The following is a 13,948-nucleotide window of genomic DNA, read 5'->3' on the forward strand; positions in this document are numbered from 1 at the left end:
CTTTCATTAGACGGTGATTGTGTACTGTGTACTATCCTGAGGGCGCCAGAGGCATCGGGTGATATTCTGATAATATTAAATCGTACTTTAACCCCAGTCCGAACTAGAATTTTAGACTGCACTTCAATAGAATGCTGTGTTTTATTTTCTCCTTCCATATTCAGGCAAAGATAATGTACCAAATGATTTTCCTAAATTCATTGTATTTTCCTATTTGTATTTCATGACAAAATGTTTTGCTGCGGGAACTCTCAGATCAGAAATGTTTAAATGTTTCAATATTTTCCTGCCTGAGTGCTATTAGTTCGTCTCTTCTGTTGTAGTTTGATCTATAGCTTTAATGATAGATGTTTTTGTTTTTTTATCAGCTATGATACTCATAATAACGTAGGAAACACTCAAGCCAAAGAGGATGTCCGACCCAAGTTCTCGGACACTATCAAGTTTGTAGAGGAATACTTGTGCAACGTGGTCTCAGCTACTTGGTCTTTCGCGGACAGTGAACAGAACAAACTCACCTTTGAGGTAAGGGCAGGGGGGCCTTTCACAAAGCAATCTGTTGGTGATAAACGTTATAAAATACTTTTTTCCTTACGTCTAATTGGCTGAAAGTAAATTGTCAGTGCTTTATAAAAACATATCCCAGGCATTTTTTTTAGAATAGTCATTAGTCTTTTTATGTTTAGGAATTACTGTTTTTATCCAGCCTATACAATCTCTTCTCATTCGCTATTGGATCAGGGTTTTTTTTCTTTTACAGGTTGTTTCTTTACTTCTCTCCTTCCTCTTTGTCTTAGTTCACCTGTCTGGCTCCCACGTATCCAGTTATTACTCTCTCTCTCTTTTTTACCTTTTATTTCTTTATTCTATCAATTTTCATCCTTTCTCCTTGATCTTGTATTGGTAGGAAGAAAAAGATTTAAAAACATTTTTTTAACAAAAAGTGAGAACAATTAAATTGCCTTTCTCTTTGTCAGCATACCACCCATTATGTATGTGTATGTATGTCTGTCTCCCTGCTTATTTGTCTTTCCCTAGCTACATGTATCTTGATGGACTAAAAAATAACTTGTGTCTTTTTTTGTTTTACTGTCTCTTTACATACAAGCAGAGAACTTTCATACTTTTTCTAGTATCTGAGTACCTGTCTGTCTGTCTTTTTGTCTCTCATCTATCAGATGGGGATTTTACATAACCTCTTTTTCTTTCTGACTTACTTTGGGTCTGTCTCTCTACTCGTCTTTCCCTAGTTGCCTGGATGAATGAAACAGTATCTCATGTCTGTTTGTCTTTCTGTCTCTCTTCTCTCAGATGATGAACAATCTATGTGATTGACTGCCTCTCTGTCTTTTTGTCTCTCATCTTTCCGATGGTGAACTTACATACCTCTCTTCTGTCTGTGTTACTTCTGTATGTCTAGTTTTCTTTCTGTCTTTCAGGTGGTGAACCTGGCCAAGAACTTGATCTACTTTGGTTTCTACAGCTTCAGTGAACTTCTCCGTCTAACGAAGACCCTCCTGTCTATCTTGGATTGCACTCCGGCCTCAAGTCTAGCCCTCGGTGGCAAATTAGACCCAACCCGTGAGATTGGTGAGTTGTCTTCTACATGAAATATAGTTCCTGCTTGTACAAACCCTTTCACTCTCTAAACATATCCCATACTTCCCTTAGTTTTTGATCATCTAATTTATTTGGGGGGATTTTCTCATAAAATCATTACAAAAAGTTTTTGTTTACTTTGTATTGTTTGATAGAATTACTTCATCTTTAATATGAATGTTTCTTTTCTACATCCTGAACATGACAGGCACACCAAATCTTTATTTCCTGGTTATCACAACATATACTGCGTGTCTACAATCACTTTAACATGTGCTGTAGCTAGATGTTATGGAAACAATCTATTGGGGAATCAAATTCTACCTTTTTGTTTTGACTTTTACAAACTCTTCCCTTCTGTGGAGGTGTACCCCGGAGGGCAAGTCCCTGGTGGGTGTTTCATAAAGCTGCTTGTAATTTAATACAGATGACTTAAGCACGACAGGTGACCCTTTCTTGTGCTTTTTTATATAATCCTGTGTAGCTGGCTAAGCAGTTAAGGACATGTTCCAGGCATGCGTAAGGTAGCGTGTAACTTAACGAAGAGCTTTATGAAACACACCTCAGGCTGGTATTTCATAAAGCTGTTCGTAAGTTATGAGTGACTTTATGTACGACTGGTGATCCTTTCTTACGGTAAAATGATACACACCAGATTTTCATTTGTGTTCATGTAGTTCCCAAGAAAGTTTCACCAGTTGTTCATAAAGTGGCTTAAGAACAGCAAAAGAACGACTTTAAGAACAACTGGTAATCCTTTCATATGCGCTAAATCATCACCAATGAATATACCATTTACCACAGGAAAGGATCACCAGTCATTCTTAAAGTCGGTCTTAACTTACGAACAGCTTTATGAAACACCCACATGGACTGTGAACCATGGGTATTAGGGTTCAAACCACAAATGCATTCATTGAAGTGATACAAGCGGTAGTGAGAAATTATAGATTAAAAGAAAATATTTTTTCCAGTTTGAAAGGTTATTAATTTACCTTAAGAATGGGGGGAAAAGCCCCAGATAAACTCAAAATTAAAAGAAAAAAGAAATAATTTTTCCCCTTTGAAAGATTAGTTACATTATGAAAGGCTAACTTTGAACATATCCATACATGAAAAAGGGTTATGTTATAATTTGATTTTCTCTTTATTGCATGCATTATATTTTTTTTGACAAAATAAATTTTGCAGTGATGCATTAGTTATTAGGTCAATCATGAAATTGACAATCCATCTAATATTGAGAATGTAGATTTATTCATTTATGATTTTAGTTATTAAAAAATTGCTAAAATCTTGATTTGTTTATTTATCTATTATTTCATTTATCATTTCTAAAAACCTTGATATGATTTGAGAAAAAAAATTGTTGTGTTTATGTTGGGTTATGGTATAGGTTTTTTTTTTTTAACAAATCTTTGTCTGTGTATATTGAAAAATGTGAAATCAATGTCTAGCAAAATGTATATGTGCATTTCCTTAATAACTAAAGAAAAAAAAATGCTTGTTCATGTTGTATTTTATCAAGATGAAGCAGGGATTGGTTGCCAAGTTGTTAGTTTTTCTATCAAATCAAGTGTTTGGTCTCATGATTAAAGGATAAAGATATTATATTTTAAAAATCAGGTTCAAGGTTGTAGCCAATAGCAAGTGCACATGCAAGTCATGTGATCAAGCTATAATTCTATGCAATTTTCCAGCCTTACATTCCTGGGTTTAACACTCTGCATCCTGAATACATCATTTTACCTTTAAAACCTTTTATGATAACAATATTTCATAGCCAACTTTTTATTTGATTAAAGATAGCCTTTCTCAATCAAATTCCAGTCCGTTTGTCATTAGAAAAGAGGTCTCATGCGAGTGAAGGCCAGTCTGATTTATTAAATGAGAGTAAGTTCTGTTATTGCCATATCCAGGCTATTTTATTTGCCATCATCCAATGCTACACATATTTGTTCATTACTATGGAGATTATCGTGATATTATTACCACTGTGTTTTCTACATACTGATTGGTGCATAAGCATTTACACATGTATAATCTCATTTCAGAATTTGTTTTAACTTGAATCTCATCTTTTGAAATGTGCAGTCAATTAATCAATTGAGTGTCTTGAAGCTTATGTTTTAATCATTTTATTCTCGCCTGTATAGCAGTGCGAGACTATAGGCACAGCTTTTCCTACGGTGATGGTGGTGGCATCGTAAACATTTAAATCTTAACCAAGGTTAAGTTTTTGGAATGTCATCATAACTAAGAAAGTATATGGACCTAGTTCATGAAACTTACACATAAGGGTAATCAAGTATTACTATTAAAAGACCCTGCCTGAGTTTCAGGGCACATGGCCAAGGTCAAAGGTCAATAGGGTCAACGAACTTTGGCCATGTTGGGGAAGTCTGTGGAATTGTCATCATAATTTTGAAATTTTATGGATCTAGTTCATGAAACTTGGAATTAAGAGCAATCAAGTATCCCTGAACATCCTTTGCGAGTTTCAGGTTACATAACCAAGGTCAAAGGTCATTTAAGGTTAGTGAACTTTTGCCGTGTATTTGTCGAATTGGCGTAATAATTTAGAAAGTATATAGACCTAGTTCATGAAACTTAGACATACAGTAAGGGTAAATCAAGTATTACTGAAGATCCTGCCTGAGTTTCAGGTCACATGGTCAAATGTCATTTAAGGTCAATGAACTTTGGCTGTGTTGAGGGTATTTGTTGAAGTGGCATCATAAGTTACAAAGTTTGTGGATCTACATGTAGTCCATGAAATATAGATATATGGGTAATTGATATGAAGGATTGTTTTGCACACATCTTAGGTCACATGATCATGGTCAAAGTTCATTTTTGGTCAATGGACATAGTATTTTATTATCATATGAATATTTTCTTTTGTGAATAATTATTCAATAGCTGTTTTCAAATTAGTACAGCTGCTATATCGAATCACGTAATGCAGGTGAGACAGCCAGAGGCGTCCCACATGTTTCAAGGCAGGCTTCAATGACAATCATTACCTAAATGATTGATATAAACAGAAAACAAAACGAAATGAGAAATGCAGGTTTGATTGACAGTTAATAGAAGTAAATGGAAGGAATATCCCTCTGCATTTATCGTTTTTTAAGACAGCATTCTTTTTCGAGAGAGAATACTCTCTTCTTTATTTTACCTTTTTTTGCCAGAAAATGTCTAATCAGGACTTCTCTTATTTTCATTTGATTCCCCATGGAGCTGCATTTTTAAGAGAAAGTGACACTGAATGAGGATTTTTTTCTCTAGACTTAGGAGTAAGAATTATGATTCTTGGTATGTTTTTTTCAGAATTTTTAAGAAACACAGGATAAAAAGAAATAAAGAATAGGATTTTATCCACAATTAAGGTTGGCAGCATTGCTCCCAAACTCTATTGTCCTTTCTTGACAAACCACAAAAGTGTATTGTACATGTAAATCTATTCAATGAAACAATATGTGTTTTTTTGTACTGTCAAATCATTCTTAATCTTACCATATAAAGTGGTTTAACATGGGTAATGCAAGGTACGTTGATGTGATACTTGTTTCTGTAGTTATGTAGCTTGAATTATTTTAACCTCATGTTGCTTTTGCTAATCTCTCTAAAATCAGAGCCGCCAAAACAAGGTACAGTTGGTAATTGTATTTTTCAATGTACATCATTTTTTGTAATGTGATTGTGCAATTGTAGCCATCGCTAGCTTCAGCTAAGAAGTTTTAATGCGTTCTGCATGCTTTACACGTTGTAATTGATATGCTTGTATGTGTATACATGTGGTTTGGGTTTAGCTTAACATGCATTGCTTTATTTTAATGCTGATTGATTGCTTAACTGTTATGTACAGTATTTAAATTTTTATTACCTCATTTTGGGATTACTTGTTAAAAAATTCAGCTTTGTTGTATGTCAAAATGATTACATTCTTTTGAAATCAGCTGCTATGATAACAAGTAGTATTTTCATTGTGCTTTTTCTTCATTTGAACCTTACTTAAAAAAAGTATTTGAATAGTTTGTAATTACTGTTAATTGCAAATGTACATGTATTTTGTGTTTGGTGGTAGCATAATTCATTGAATATGGACCATTGAATATTGAAGGAGCAGTGCCCACAGTTGTGTATCCAATCAGATGTGTTGCTGAATGTCTGTTTCATAGACTCTTATGGTCTTATAAAGCCATAGACAATGATATAAAGTTCAGTGTGAAATTTGTGTTTGTGCCAGAGTTGCCTGATGTTGCAACAACAACCAATATTTATTGCTCTATGCTCCACCCACCGTAGGTGGTTGCCAGTGGAATTATGTTTTAGCCCTTTTTGGGTTGTCTGTCTGTCCCGCTTACATTCTCGTGATGACTTTAACCGTTTGACAGATAAACTTGAGGTTTGCTTCAAATAGTTTTTGAAGTATCAGGATCAAACATCAAATGTCACAGAGGTCGTTATATACCTGAAACTACCTCATTTTAGTGATAATTAAAGAACATTTTGAAGATTTCACTTCAATCTTGGCTCATGTATATGTATGGGAGCGCAGATGATCTGATTAACTTTTATAGTCATGAGGTTAAAGGTCACAGAGGTTTTATTCTCAAGAATATCCTGTTCTTGAGATAATTGAAGGACTGTTTGATGGTTCAACTTCATACTTGGCTTATGTATTTATATGGGAGTGTCAATGATCTGATTAGACTTATGGGTCATGAGGTCAAAGATCAAATACATGTAGGTAATTATTTGAAAATTTTAGAAGTTAGATGTGTAGTAAATTCTTAGTATGGGAATGGCATACATATCATTTTTTTAACATGTGCTTTCAAGAATCAAGATCTAGTTTGTTAATATGAGCACGAATAGAATTATAACAATAATTTAGAATTTTTCATGACACCATATTAAAATAACTTAACAATAGTCATCCAGCTACATGTACACTACATGGTTCTTTCCATGAAGTCTGGGCACAAATTGTGACATTTCAGCATAACTCAATACTAATCATATTATGAATTCATTGTTTGTAAGCTTTACATTTTTGTAGTAAGACCACACATTTTACTAGAACTTTCGGGCCATGCAGGGTCATTTAGTGTAATTTTTCATTAAGTTATTTAGCAAAACAGTGTATAACGCTGAACATGGTGTCCGTGTATCATCAGGATATTTACATTTGTTTCCTAAAGTCAAACAGTTGCAATTCGACTGACCAAAACTTGTAAATATATGTGTTACTTTTTAAGTCAGGTAGCTGAATACCTTATATATAAATGCATATTTCAAAAGAAAATTAAAAAATTGTCACGGTGTTTATTTAGCATTGGGAAATGTCACATTTGGTGGACACCAAATAGAACAGTGACAATTTTTATATTTTCCTATGAAAAAAGAATTAAAGGAAATCTGAGATAATTAGCTAACTGACTTGTCAAGTAAATGGGCATATCATATCAAGTGTTGGTCAACCGAATTGCGATAATTTGACTTCTAGGGCCAAATGTAAATATCCAGATGCTACAAGGACACCATTTGCCACTACAGCATCATTGTTCAATAACTTCATAAAAAAATGAGTCTAAATAGCCCAGAATTTTGAGTAAAATGTATGCCCTCAATATAAATGCTACAAATAAGTCTACAAACTATACATATCTAGTGTAATTAGTCTTGAGTTATGCTGAAATGAAACAATTCATGCCCCAACTTCATGGAAAGACCCACATGCATTGCAGTTAAAGTTTGCTCTAAAATTTCACTGAAGAATTGTATTCAGCACATTTTGCCAAATTACTTTACAAAGTTTATTTCCATAATAACTTTATTGGGTCAATTGGTTGTTGAAAATCGAACATTGCAGAGTTTCCAAAACATGCAGAATTCATACCATATTTTTGGTTGCTTAATATTGGCAACTCAACTATTTTGTGAACTTCTTGAATTTTTTTCAGCCAATGAAATACGCTCTTTAGTTGTGATAGGTATTATAAAAAAAAACCTCTTCCAAAATGTATTTGCTCACTTTTGAATGGATCTTCCCATTTTCAGTATCTCTGAATATACCATGGAACTAGGTTTCTCGAGAAAAAGAAGGATTTAGAATTTTTATACCAGAAGATGGATCATAAGTATGACAAGATTTTTCTATTTTTTATGTTTGCAAATTAGACTAGGGTCAAAGTTAAAAGAAGCATAGAAATACAAGTGATTAGTTTTTCACATTGATGTATTTCTCTTTTATTCCTTTCACCAATTTTCTGACAAGAAAAAAACAACAATCACAATTATATTGAGACCATTTCTATTCACTACATGCTAGCATTAAAGCCATAATTGCTTTTATTTTCATAAAAGTTTCCATGCACATTCCTGGAAATAATAGATTAAATTTCTCTGTAGACTAAATTTATTGTAAATAAAACAAATGATTTATCTTAGAGCTATCCAGTCAGATAAAAATCATTTATAGCAATTAAGAATGTTATAAATCACAAGAAAGAGAAACTGTGCTTGGATAATGTTTACAGAATAAAAGCTTTTTCATTGATGTTAATTAAACCATTGATTTTTTAGGCAAATGTTTGATAATGAAAAGGACCACCCAAACGCAATGGTTCAAAGAGAATATTCTTACTGTCTTCCAAAACACTCGGAACACTCCTTGTCTTATCCTGACGACGAGGACATATTTTTTTCGAAATGTCAAGTTTGATTGGTCCTTTTCAGGACCAAACATAATGCCCCCCAAGTTTATATTGTGTAACTAATATTGTCATAGAAAAAAAAATCCTTAAACAATTTCCAAGCAAAAAGCTTTTTACATGGTGTACCATGAAGCTTGACTTAAAGCACAGACTCAAATTTGACATTATAACAAATCATACCATGGCTAGAGTTAAACCACCGTACATGAAAAAATCTAGTCTCACTGATTCAGACTCTGCATTATGCACAATGCGAAAATCAAGGTCTGTGCCTGCAGACTACCCTGAAGCCTCCGCACTGATTCATTCTCTGCCATGGAAACCTTCAAAGTTCATTGTTTCCCCCAAATGATGCCTGTATTCCTTCTACCTTTAACAACAGGAAGAGGTGGGGTGTTCCGATCCATCCATGGGGTCGGAGCGGTGATGACCAACATGGTGCTAGGGACTGGTCTACCTAATGCCGGTAGGACACCCAACACAGCCAACAAGACCAACCGTCTAGACCCAGGCAACAAAGAGGATGAGAGGGTCATGGAAACTAAACTCAAGATCATACAGATACTCCAGGTAAATGTTGGCTCACGTACAGATATGTGTGGGGTTGTCTAAACTCTAGATCATACAGATACTCTGGGTAAATGTTGGCTCAAGTACAGATATGTGTGGGATCATCGTGGTCTAGAGATTTTGACTCTCGTCTTTCAATCAGAGGGCCATGGAATCGAATCCTAGCCATGGCATAATTTCCTTCAGCAAGAATGGATCCATGTAGTGTTGCTCTAAACCCTATTAATTCCTTGAATGCTCAGCACTTGAAAGCCAGGTTAATGATAGCAATGTGCCTCTGAATAGATTATTAATAATACAAATGCCTGTTATTATTATTGTTATATATCTATTTGCCCATTATAAAATAGCCTGTTATCAGTTAGAATTTGATGATAGATTTTGCATTTGGCCAATCAAATGGGTAGTATTTCAGTAGCTGGTTGTTGATAACACTTTTTTTTTAATCAGGGCCCAAAACTTTCAAAGTTGTGAGTGTTGTGAGGGAGGGAATGCATGCATTTTGTAGTTACAGTTGTGACTCTTAAGTCATCTTTCAAGAAAGCAAAGTACCCCCCATCACTTTCATTGTGGCACTGTCCCTGTCACAGAGCTGCCAAGTAGTACTGATTTTCCGTATTTAGTACTGAAAATAGAGAAGAATACTGATGGTTTCATGCAAAATACTGATTTCTAAAGTTTGAGTTTATTTGTTGTCCTATGGTATTCCTGTGAAAATACTAATTTCCTCACCAAAATACTGATTTTCAGCCTTGAAAATACTGAAATGTTCTTGTTCAGGTTGGCAGCTCTGCTGTCATGCCATTCTAGAGAATTAGGGTTAGTTATGTTTTAAAACAAGCAACACGAATGGGCAATCACTTGATACTTTATAAAGTCATATGTGCATCAGATTTCAAGGGGGATATGTGTTTTCTGATCCCAGACTAAGTGAAAAGCATTGGAAACACCTGTAAATAGAGATTTCTTTTGAAAAAAGTAAACTTGATGTACCTGTAAGAAATTTTGCAGCCGAGCTTGCTTAGCACCAGGCAACAGTCAGGCCAGTGGAAAGTGAGATAATTGCATTACTATATTGCAGTTTTCAGTGGCAATACATAATGTCTGCTGGTCATAATTCTATTCTGGGTGAGTGAAATACAAAAGATGTCAAACTCCTCATGGAAACATTTGCTCCAGCGACAATTCTACTCGCTAAATTTCGTCTAAGATGTAGGGTTAGGGTTTTATGTTAGGTGTAGGGTAGGGTATAGTGTTAAACATGGGGTTGAAGTTGGTCATTTGATTAGTGTGTGGAATTTAGAATGGAGCATTTGTTGCCTGAGCAAATGTTTTTGAACCAGATTATCTTCTTTTTCTCAAACAGTTCATTCTGAACGTCAGATTGGACTACCGCATCTCCTGCCTCCTGTCCATCTTCAAACGCGATTTCGACGAGACCAAAGATGGCCAGGACCAGGCCAACCAGCAGCAGCAGTCAGTCCCAAACCAAAACGGTTCCACCGGCTCAGGAACAACCTCCCATGTATCGAACAACACGGGAACATCGGGAGGTGGCACAGACCAATCCGGAATCAACCTGGAAGCCATCGGAGACCAGGCGGAAGGTATCTTCGAGGGCCAGATGGATGGGGTTGACCTGGACCTCGATGGGCAAGGGGGCAGGACGTTCCTGAGGGTCCTGCTTCATCTGACTATGCACGACTACCCACCACTGGTGTCCGGCGCATTGCAACTGCTCTTCAGGCATTTCAGCCAGAGGCAAGAGGTGCTTCAAGCCTTTAAGCAGGTGAGAGACAGAGATTTTCCTTCAGGTTTTCAGGAACAAGGTTGGTGTTTTTTTCTCGTCAACTCGGGCATCCATGGAAAATGTGATGTTTCCCGAAAACTCTGAATTTTCATTTTAGAAAACAGAAAGCTGGATCTCCACTTTATTCAGATCTCTTCTTGGCCAGTTGACCAGGATCAGGAACATATTTCATAAAACTTGTTGTGATAATAAATTTGCAATAACGGTTTAAGCTACTGAAATCATTTGCTATTAGTGAACTTATTATAGAAATTTTGCATTTGTTATTATAAAAAGTCTTTATGAAACGGGACCCAGATACTGTTTCCTCTAAAGTAGTAGCAGATCATGTGAAAAAAGAAAAGAAAATTGTCCTCAAATCATGCGATAAATAATGTAGACCAGGCACCTGTTTCACAAAAGCATCATAACTCCAGCTCAACGCAATTTCTATGATTCGAAAGCCAAGTTGGACAATAATAGACTTTGAACCGACGTATGATTTCCCACATGCAAATTCCATATGTCTGCCTTTTATCCACTCAGATTATTGTCCGTCTTGGCTCCCACATCGATTGCATCGAGCTGGAGTTCTGATGCTCTTATGAAATTGGCCCATGGTCTCCATTATTTGGTTATTGCAAGATGAGGAATTTTTATTTCTCAAATCAGGCTCTTCACAAGCTGTTCATTTCATGAAAAGGGCCCTGGCTCTCTGTCCATTTTTGTTGTTGTTGAAAACTTGCATCAGTTGTTCCCACTATCCATTTCATCCCATGTTCAGGTACAACTGCTGGTGACCAAGAAAGACAGAGAGAACTACAAACAGATCAAGGCCGACCTGGATGAACTCCGGCTGCTGGTAGAGAAGTCAGAGCTCTGGGTCTACAAGAGCAAGTTGGACAGGAGTCGAAAGAAGAAAGATGACGACGATGACGAGGACAAGAGAAAAAAGTCAAAATCAAAATCGAAACTGGTAAGTGGATTTGGGGCAATGACATCTTTATTGTACGAGTCCAGTGAAAGTACTGTGTATGACTGTATGCATTTTCATTTATGGAGCAGTTTCATATGATGTCACAGAGGAGGGCATAATAATTGGGAACCTGTGCATTTGACCATAGAAGGATTGTCACTGTCTGATGCACCGGTTTTATTGTTTGTTTTTGTGGGAATACATCATATATTACTTAAGTATGCCACTTTTCCAAGTGGCATTTGTCTCAGAATGTCACTCGTGTTATCACTCTATTAAACGGTGTGTTAAAGTGTTCATTTGGTGGCATTTTGTGTCATCAAGCCCCCAATGATACTTATTCCGAATCAAGCAGAATTGGCCAGAATGAAAAGACTATTGTTCGACCACCAGTTGGTCATTTAAATCTAATTCGAACACCGTTCAAAAATACCCCTCAAATGTTTTGAACATGACCAAAACCTTCACGACGCCCAAAAGAAATGACAAATATATTTTGAATGCACTCAGAATGCAGTCAGAATATTTAGAATGTCCAAGAATGTAGCACGAATTATCAATCTGACTCCATTGCAGTTCATTTTTGACTAGTGTATGATGATTCACCTGGTCAGTTTATTGAATTTCATCTCCAGTTTGGTGAATTCATAAGTTCCTCCCAAAACTTTCTAGATTTTTACGATATTTTTTTGTTCCAGCTTCTTGATTGCTGCTGATTCTGAATAAGTGTGATGGGGGCTTATTTTTTTTTTAATTCTAGCTTTGAACAAGAGAGATTTGCCACCTTGAACCCCCACCAAGGGTCAGACTGTTTTTAAGGAGACCTAGGGGCATCCATATTATGTCTTCTTTTTTTTCTTTTTTATCCCAATATCATTGATGGATTTCTAGGGAAGAAAATCAATTATAGGTTTGATGATGTTCATTTGCAAATACATTCTTCAAATAGCTTTATCAGTTATTTGTCATAATTATAGTCCTTGCTCAAATTATTCTCTCTACCATGCTTCATTTTATCATATAATTTATTCAATATATACCAATAGTCTGTTGTGATACCAACTCATACCAACTGCCAAACATGCACCTATATGTACATGTTTTACCAAACATATGAATACTTGTTAATCACTTTATTCCAGCAGAAATGAAGCCAAGAATTATTGATTCTTTATCATAGCTTAAGGCCTGGTCACACCGCCCGAGCGTTGATGGAGCGGTCGTGGAGCGGAAGGGAAAGAGAGTCGAATTTCGCTGACAACATTGGGAGAAAAAATCGAGAAAAAAAATCGAAAACAAAAAAAGAACAATTGAAATCGAAAATGGTGAACGGTAGCGAGCGGTGATGATTTTTTTCTCTCCGCTCCACGACCGCTCCAACAACACTCGGGCGGTGTGACCAGGCCTTTAATCACAAATATAGACAAAAGGCCTTTGAAGTTAAAGAGCGGATATTCAACTTTTGTTGTGGAAATTCAGATATTGTCTACCAAGTGAATTTTTAATTTTTGGTGTCCGTTTTCAAATTTGGTTTGGCTTAATCATGCCTGAATAAATATATTTTTAAGTTATACACCAAATGAGCTTTACAATAATTCTTTCTTTGTCTATCATATGTGATTAATTCATAATTAATTGTCAATAATTCTTGGTTTCATTTATTGTGCACTGTATATTAGATTCTAGTCTGACTATATGAAAATATAATATCCAAATGACCTTGATAACAAAAGAAGGGTTTAAACTTCTCATATGGTCTGATGTATCATAACCTGGTCTGTATTTTTTGTTTCTTTGAACATCATTGCTTTCATGTTTATATCACTTTATATATAAAGAGAACAGATGCTATGTTTGTTTATCGGCCGGTGAGTTGAGACATGTCTCCTTTACATGATTTCTCACAAATTCTGTTTGCCCCTTGTTCCTCAGCATATATCATCGACACACACAGCATGACACCTTTAATGAAAGTGTTTCTATGCTTGACTCTTATGAGCAGAATTCAGTGAGAGTTTTTTTTCATCACCTCTTCACTTTTCACTCTTTCCTCATTCAAATAAATCATTTTGACTTTTGCAACTTATTACCTGATTTTTTTTATTCTCATAATTTTTTCTTCCCTTTCCCCCTTTTCCTTGGAAAAAAAAAAATTTAGTCATATAAACTCCTCAAAAAAAGTTTGGAAATCTGACTTTGATCGATGATCTCTCCTCGGTTTTAGTAAATATCAATGTGTGATTAATATCAATGAATAACTAATTTAATCCTTTTTAAAATGATACCCTA

General features: G+C 35.5%; 1 protein-coding gene across 4 annotated transcripts in view; it reads left to right on the top strand.

Annotated features, from left to right (window-relative positions):
• LOC121411438 (inositol 1,4,5-trisphosphate receptor-like) overlaps positions 1 to 13,948 on the top strand; it is a 121,004-nt gene that overhangs the window by 67,103 nt on the left and 39,953 nt on the right. Inside the window, exons 19-25 of one of the 4 annotated variants that reach the window (XM_041604174.1) lie at positions 369 to 525; positions 1,440 to 1,590; positions 3,430 to 3,492; positions 8,707 to 8,894; positions 10,261 to 10,683; positions 11,468 to 11,659; positions 13,498 to 13,527. In XM_041604174.1, the coding sequence (XP_041460108.1) occupies positions 369 to 525; positions 1,440 to 1,590; positions 3,430 to 3,492; positions 8,707 to 8,894; positions 10,261 to 10,683; positions 11,468 to 11,659; positions 13,498 to 13,527 (1,204 nt within the window). Of the gene's footprint in view, positions 1 to 368; positions 526 to 1,439; positions 1,591 to 3,429; positions 3,493 to 5,237; positions 5,253 to 8,706; positions 8,895 to 10,260; positions 10,684 to 11,467; positions 11,660 to 13,497; positions 13,528 to 13,948 lie in introns of all 4 variants that reach the window. The other 3 variants (XM_041604173.1, XM_041604172.1, XM_041604176.1) reach the window with 3 other exon arrangements.

Source organism: Lytechinus variegatus, chromosome 3 (assembly GCF_018143015.1).
Source record: "Lytechinus variegatus isolate NC3 chromosome 3, Lvar_3.0, whole genome shotgun sequence".
NCBI classification, from domain to species: domain Eukaryota; kingdom Metazoa; phylum Echinodermata; class Echinoidea; order Temnopleuroida; family Toxopneustidae; genus Lytechinus; species Lytechinus variegatus.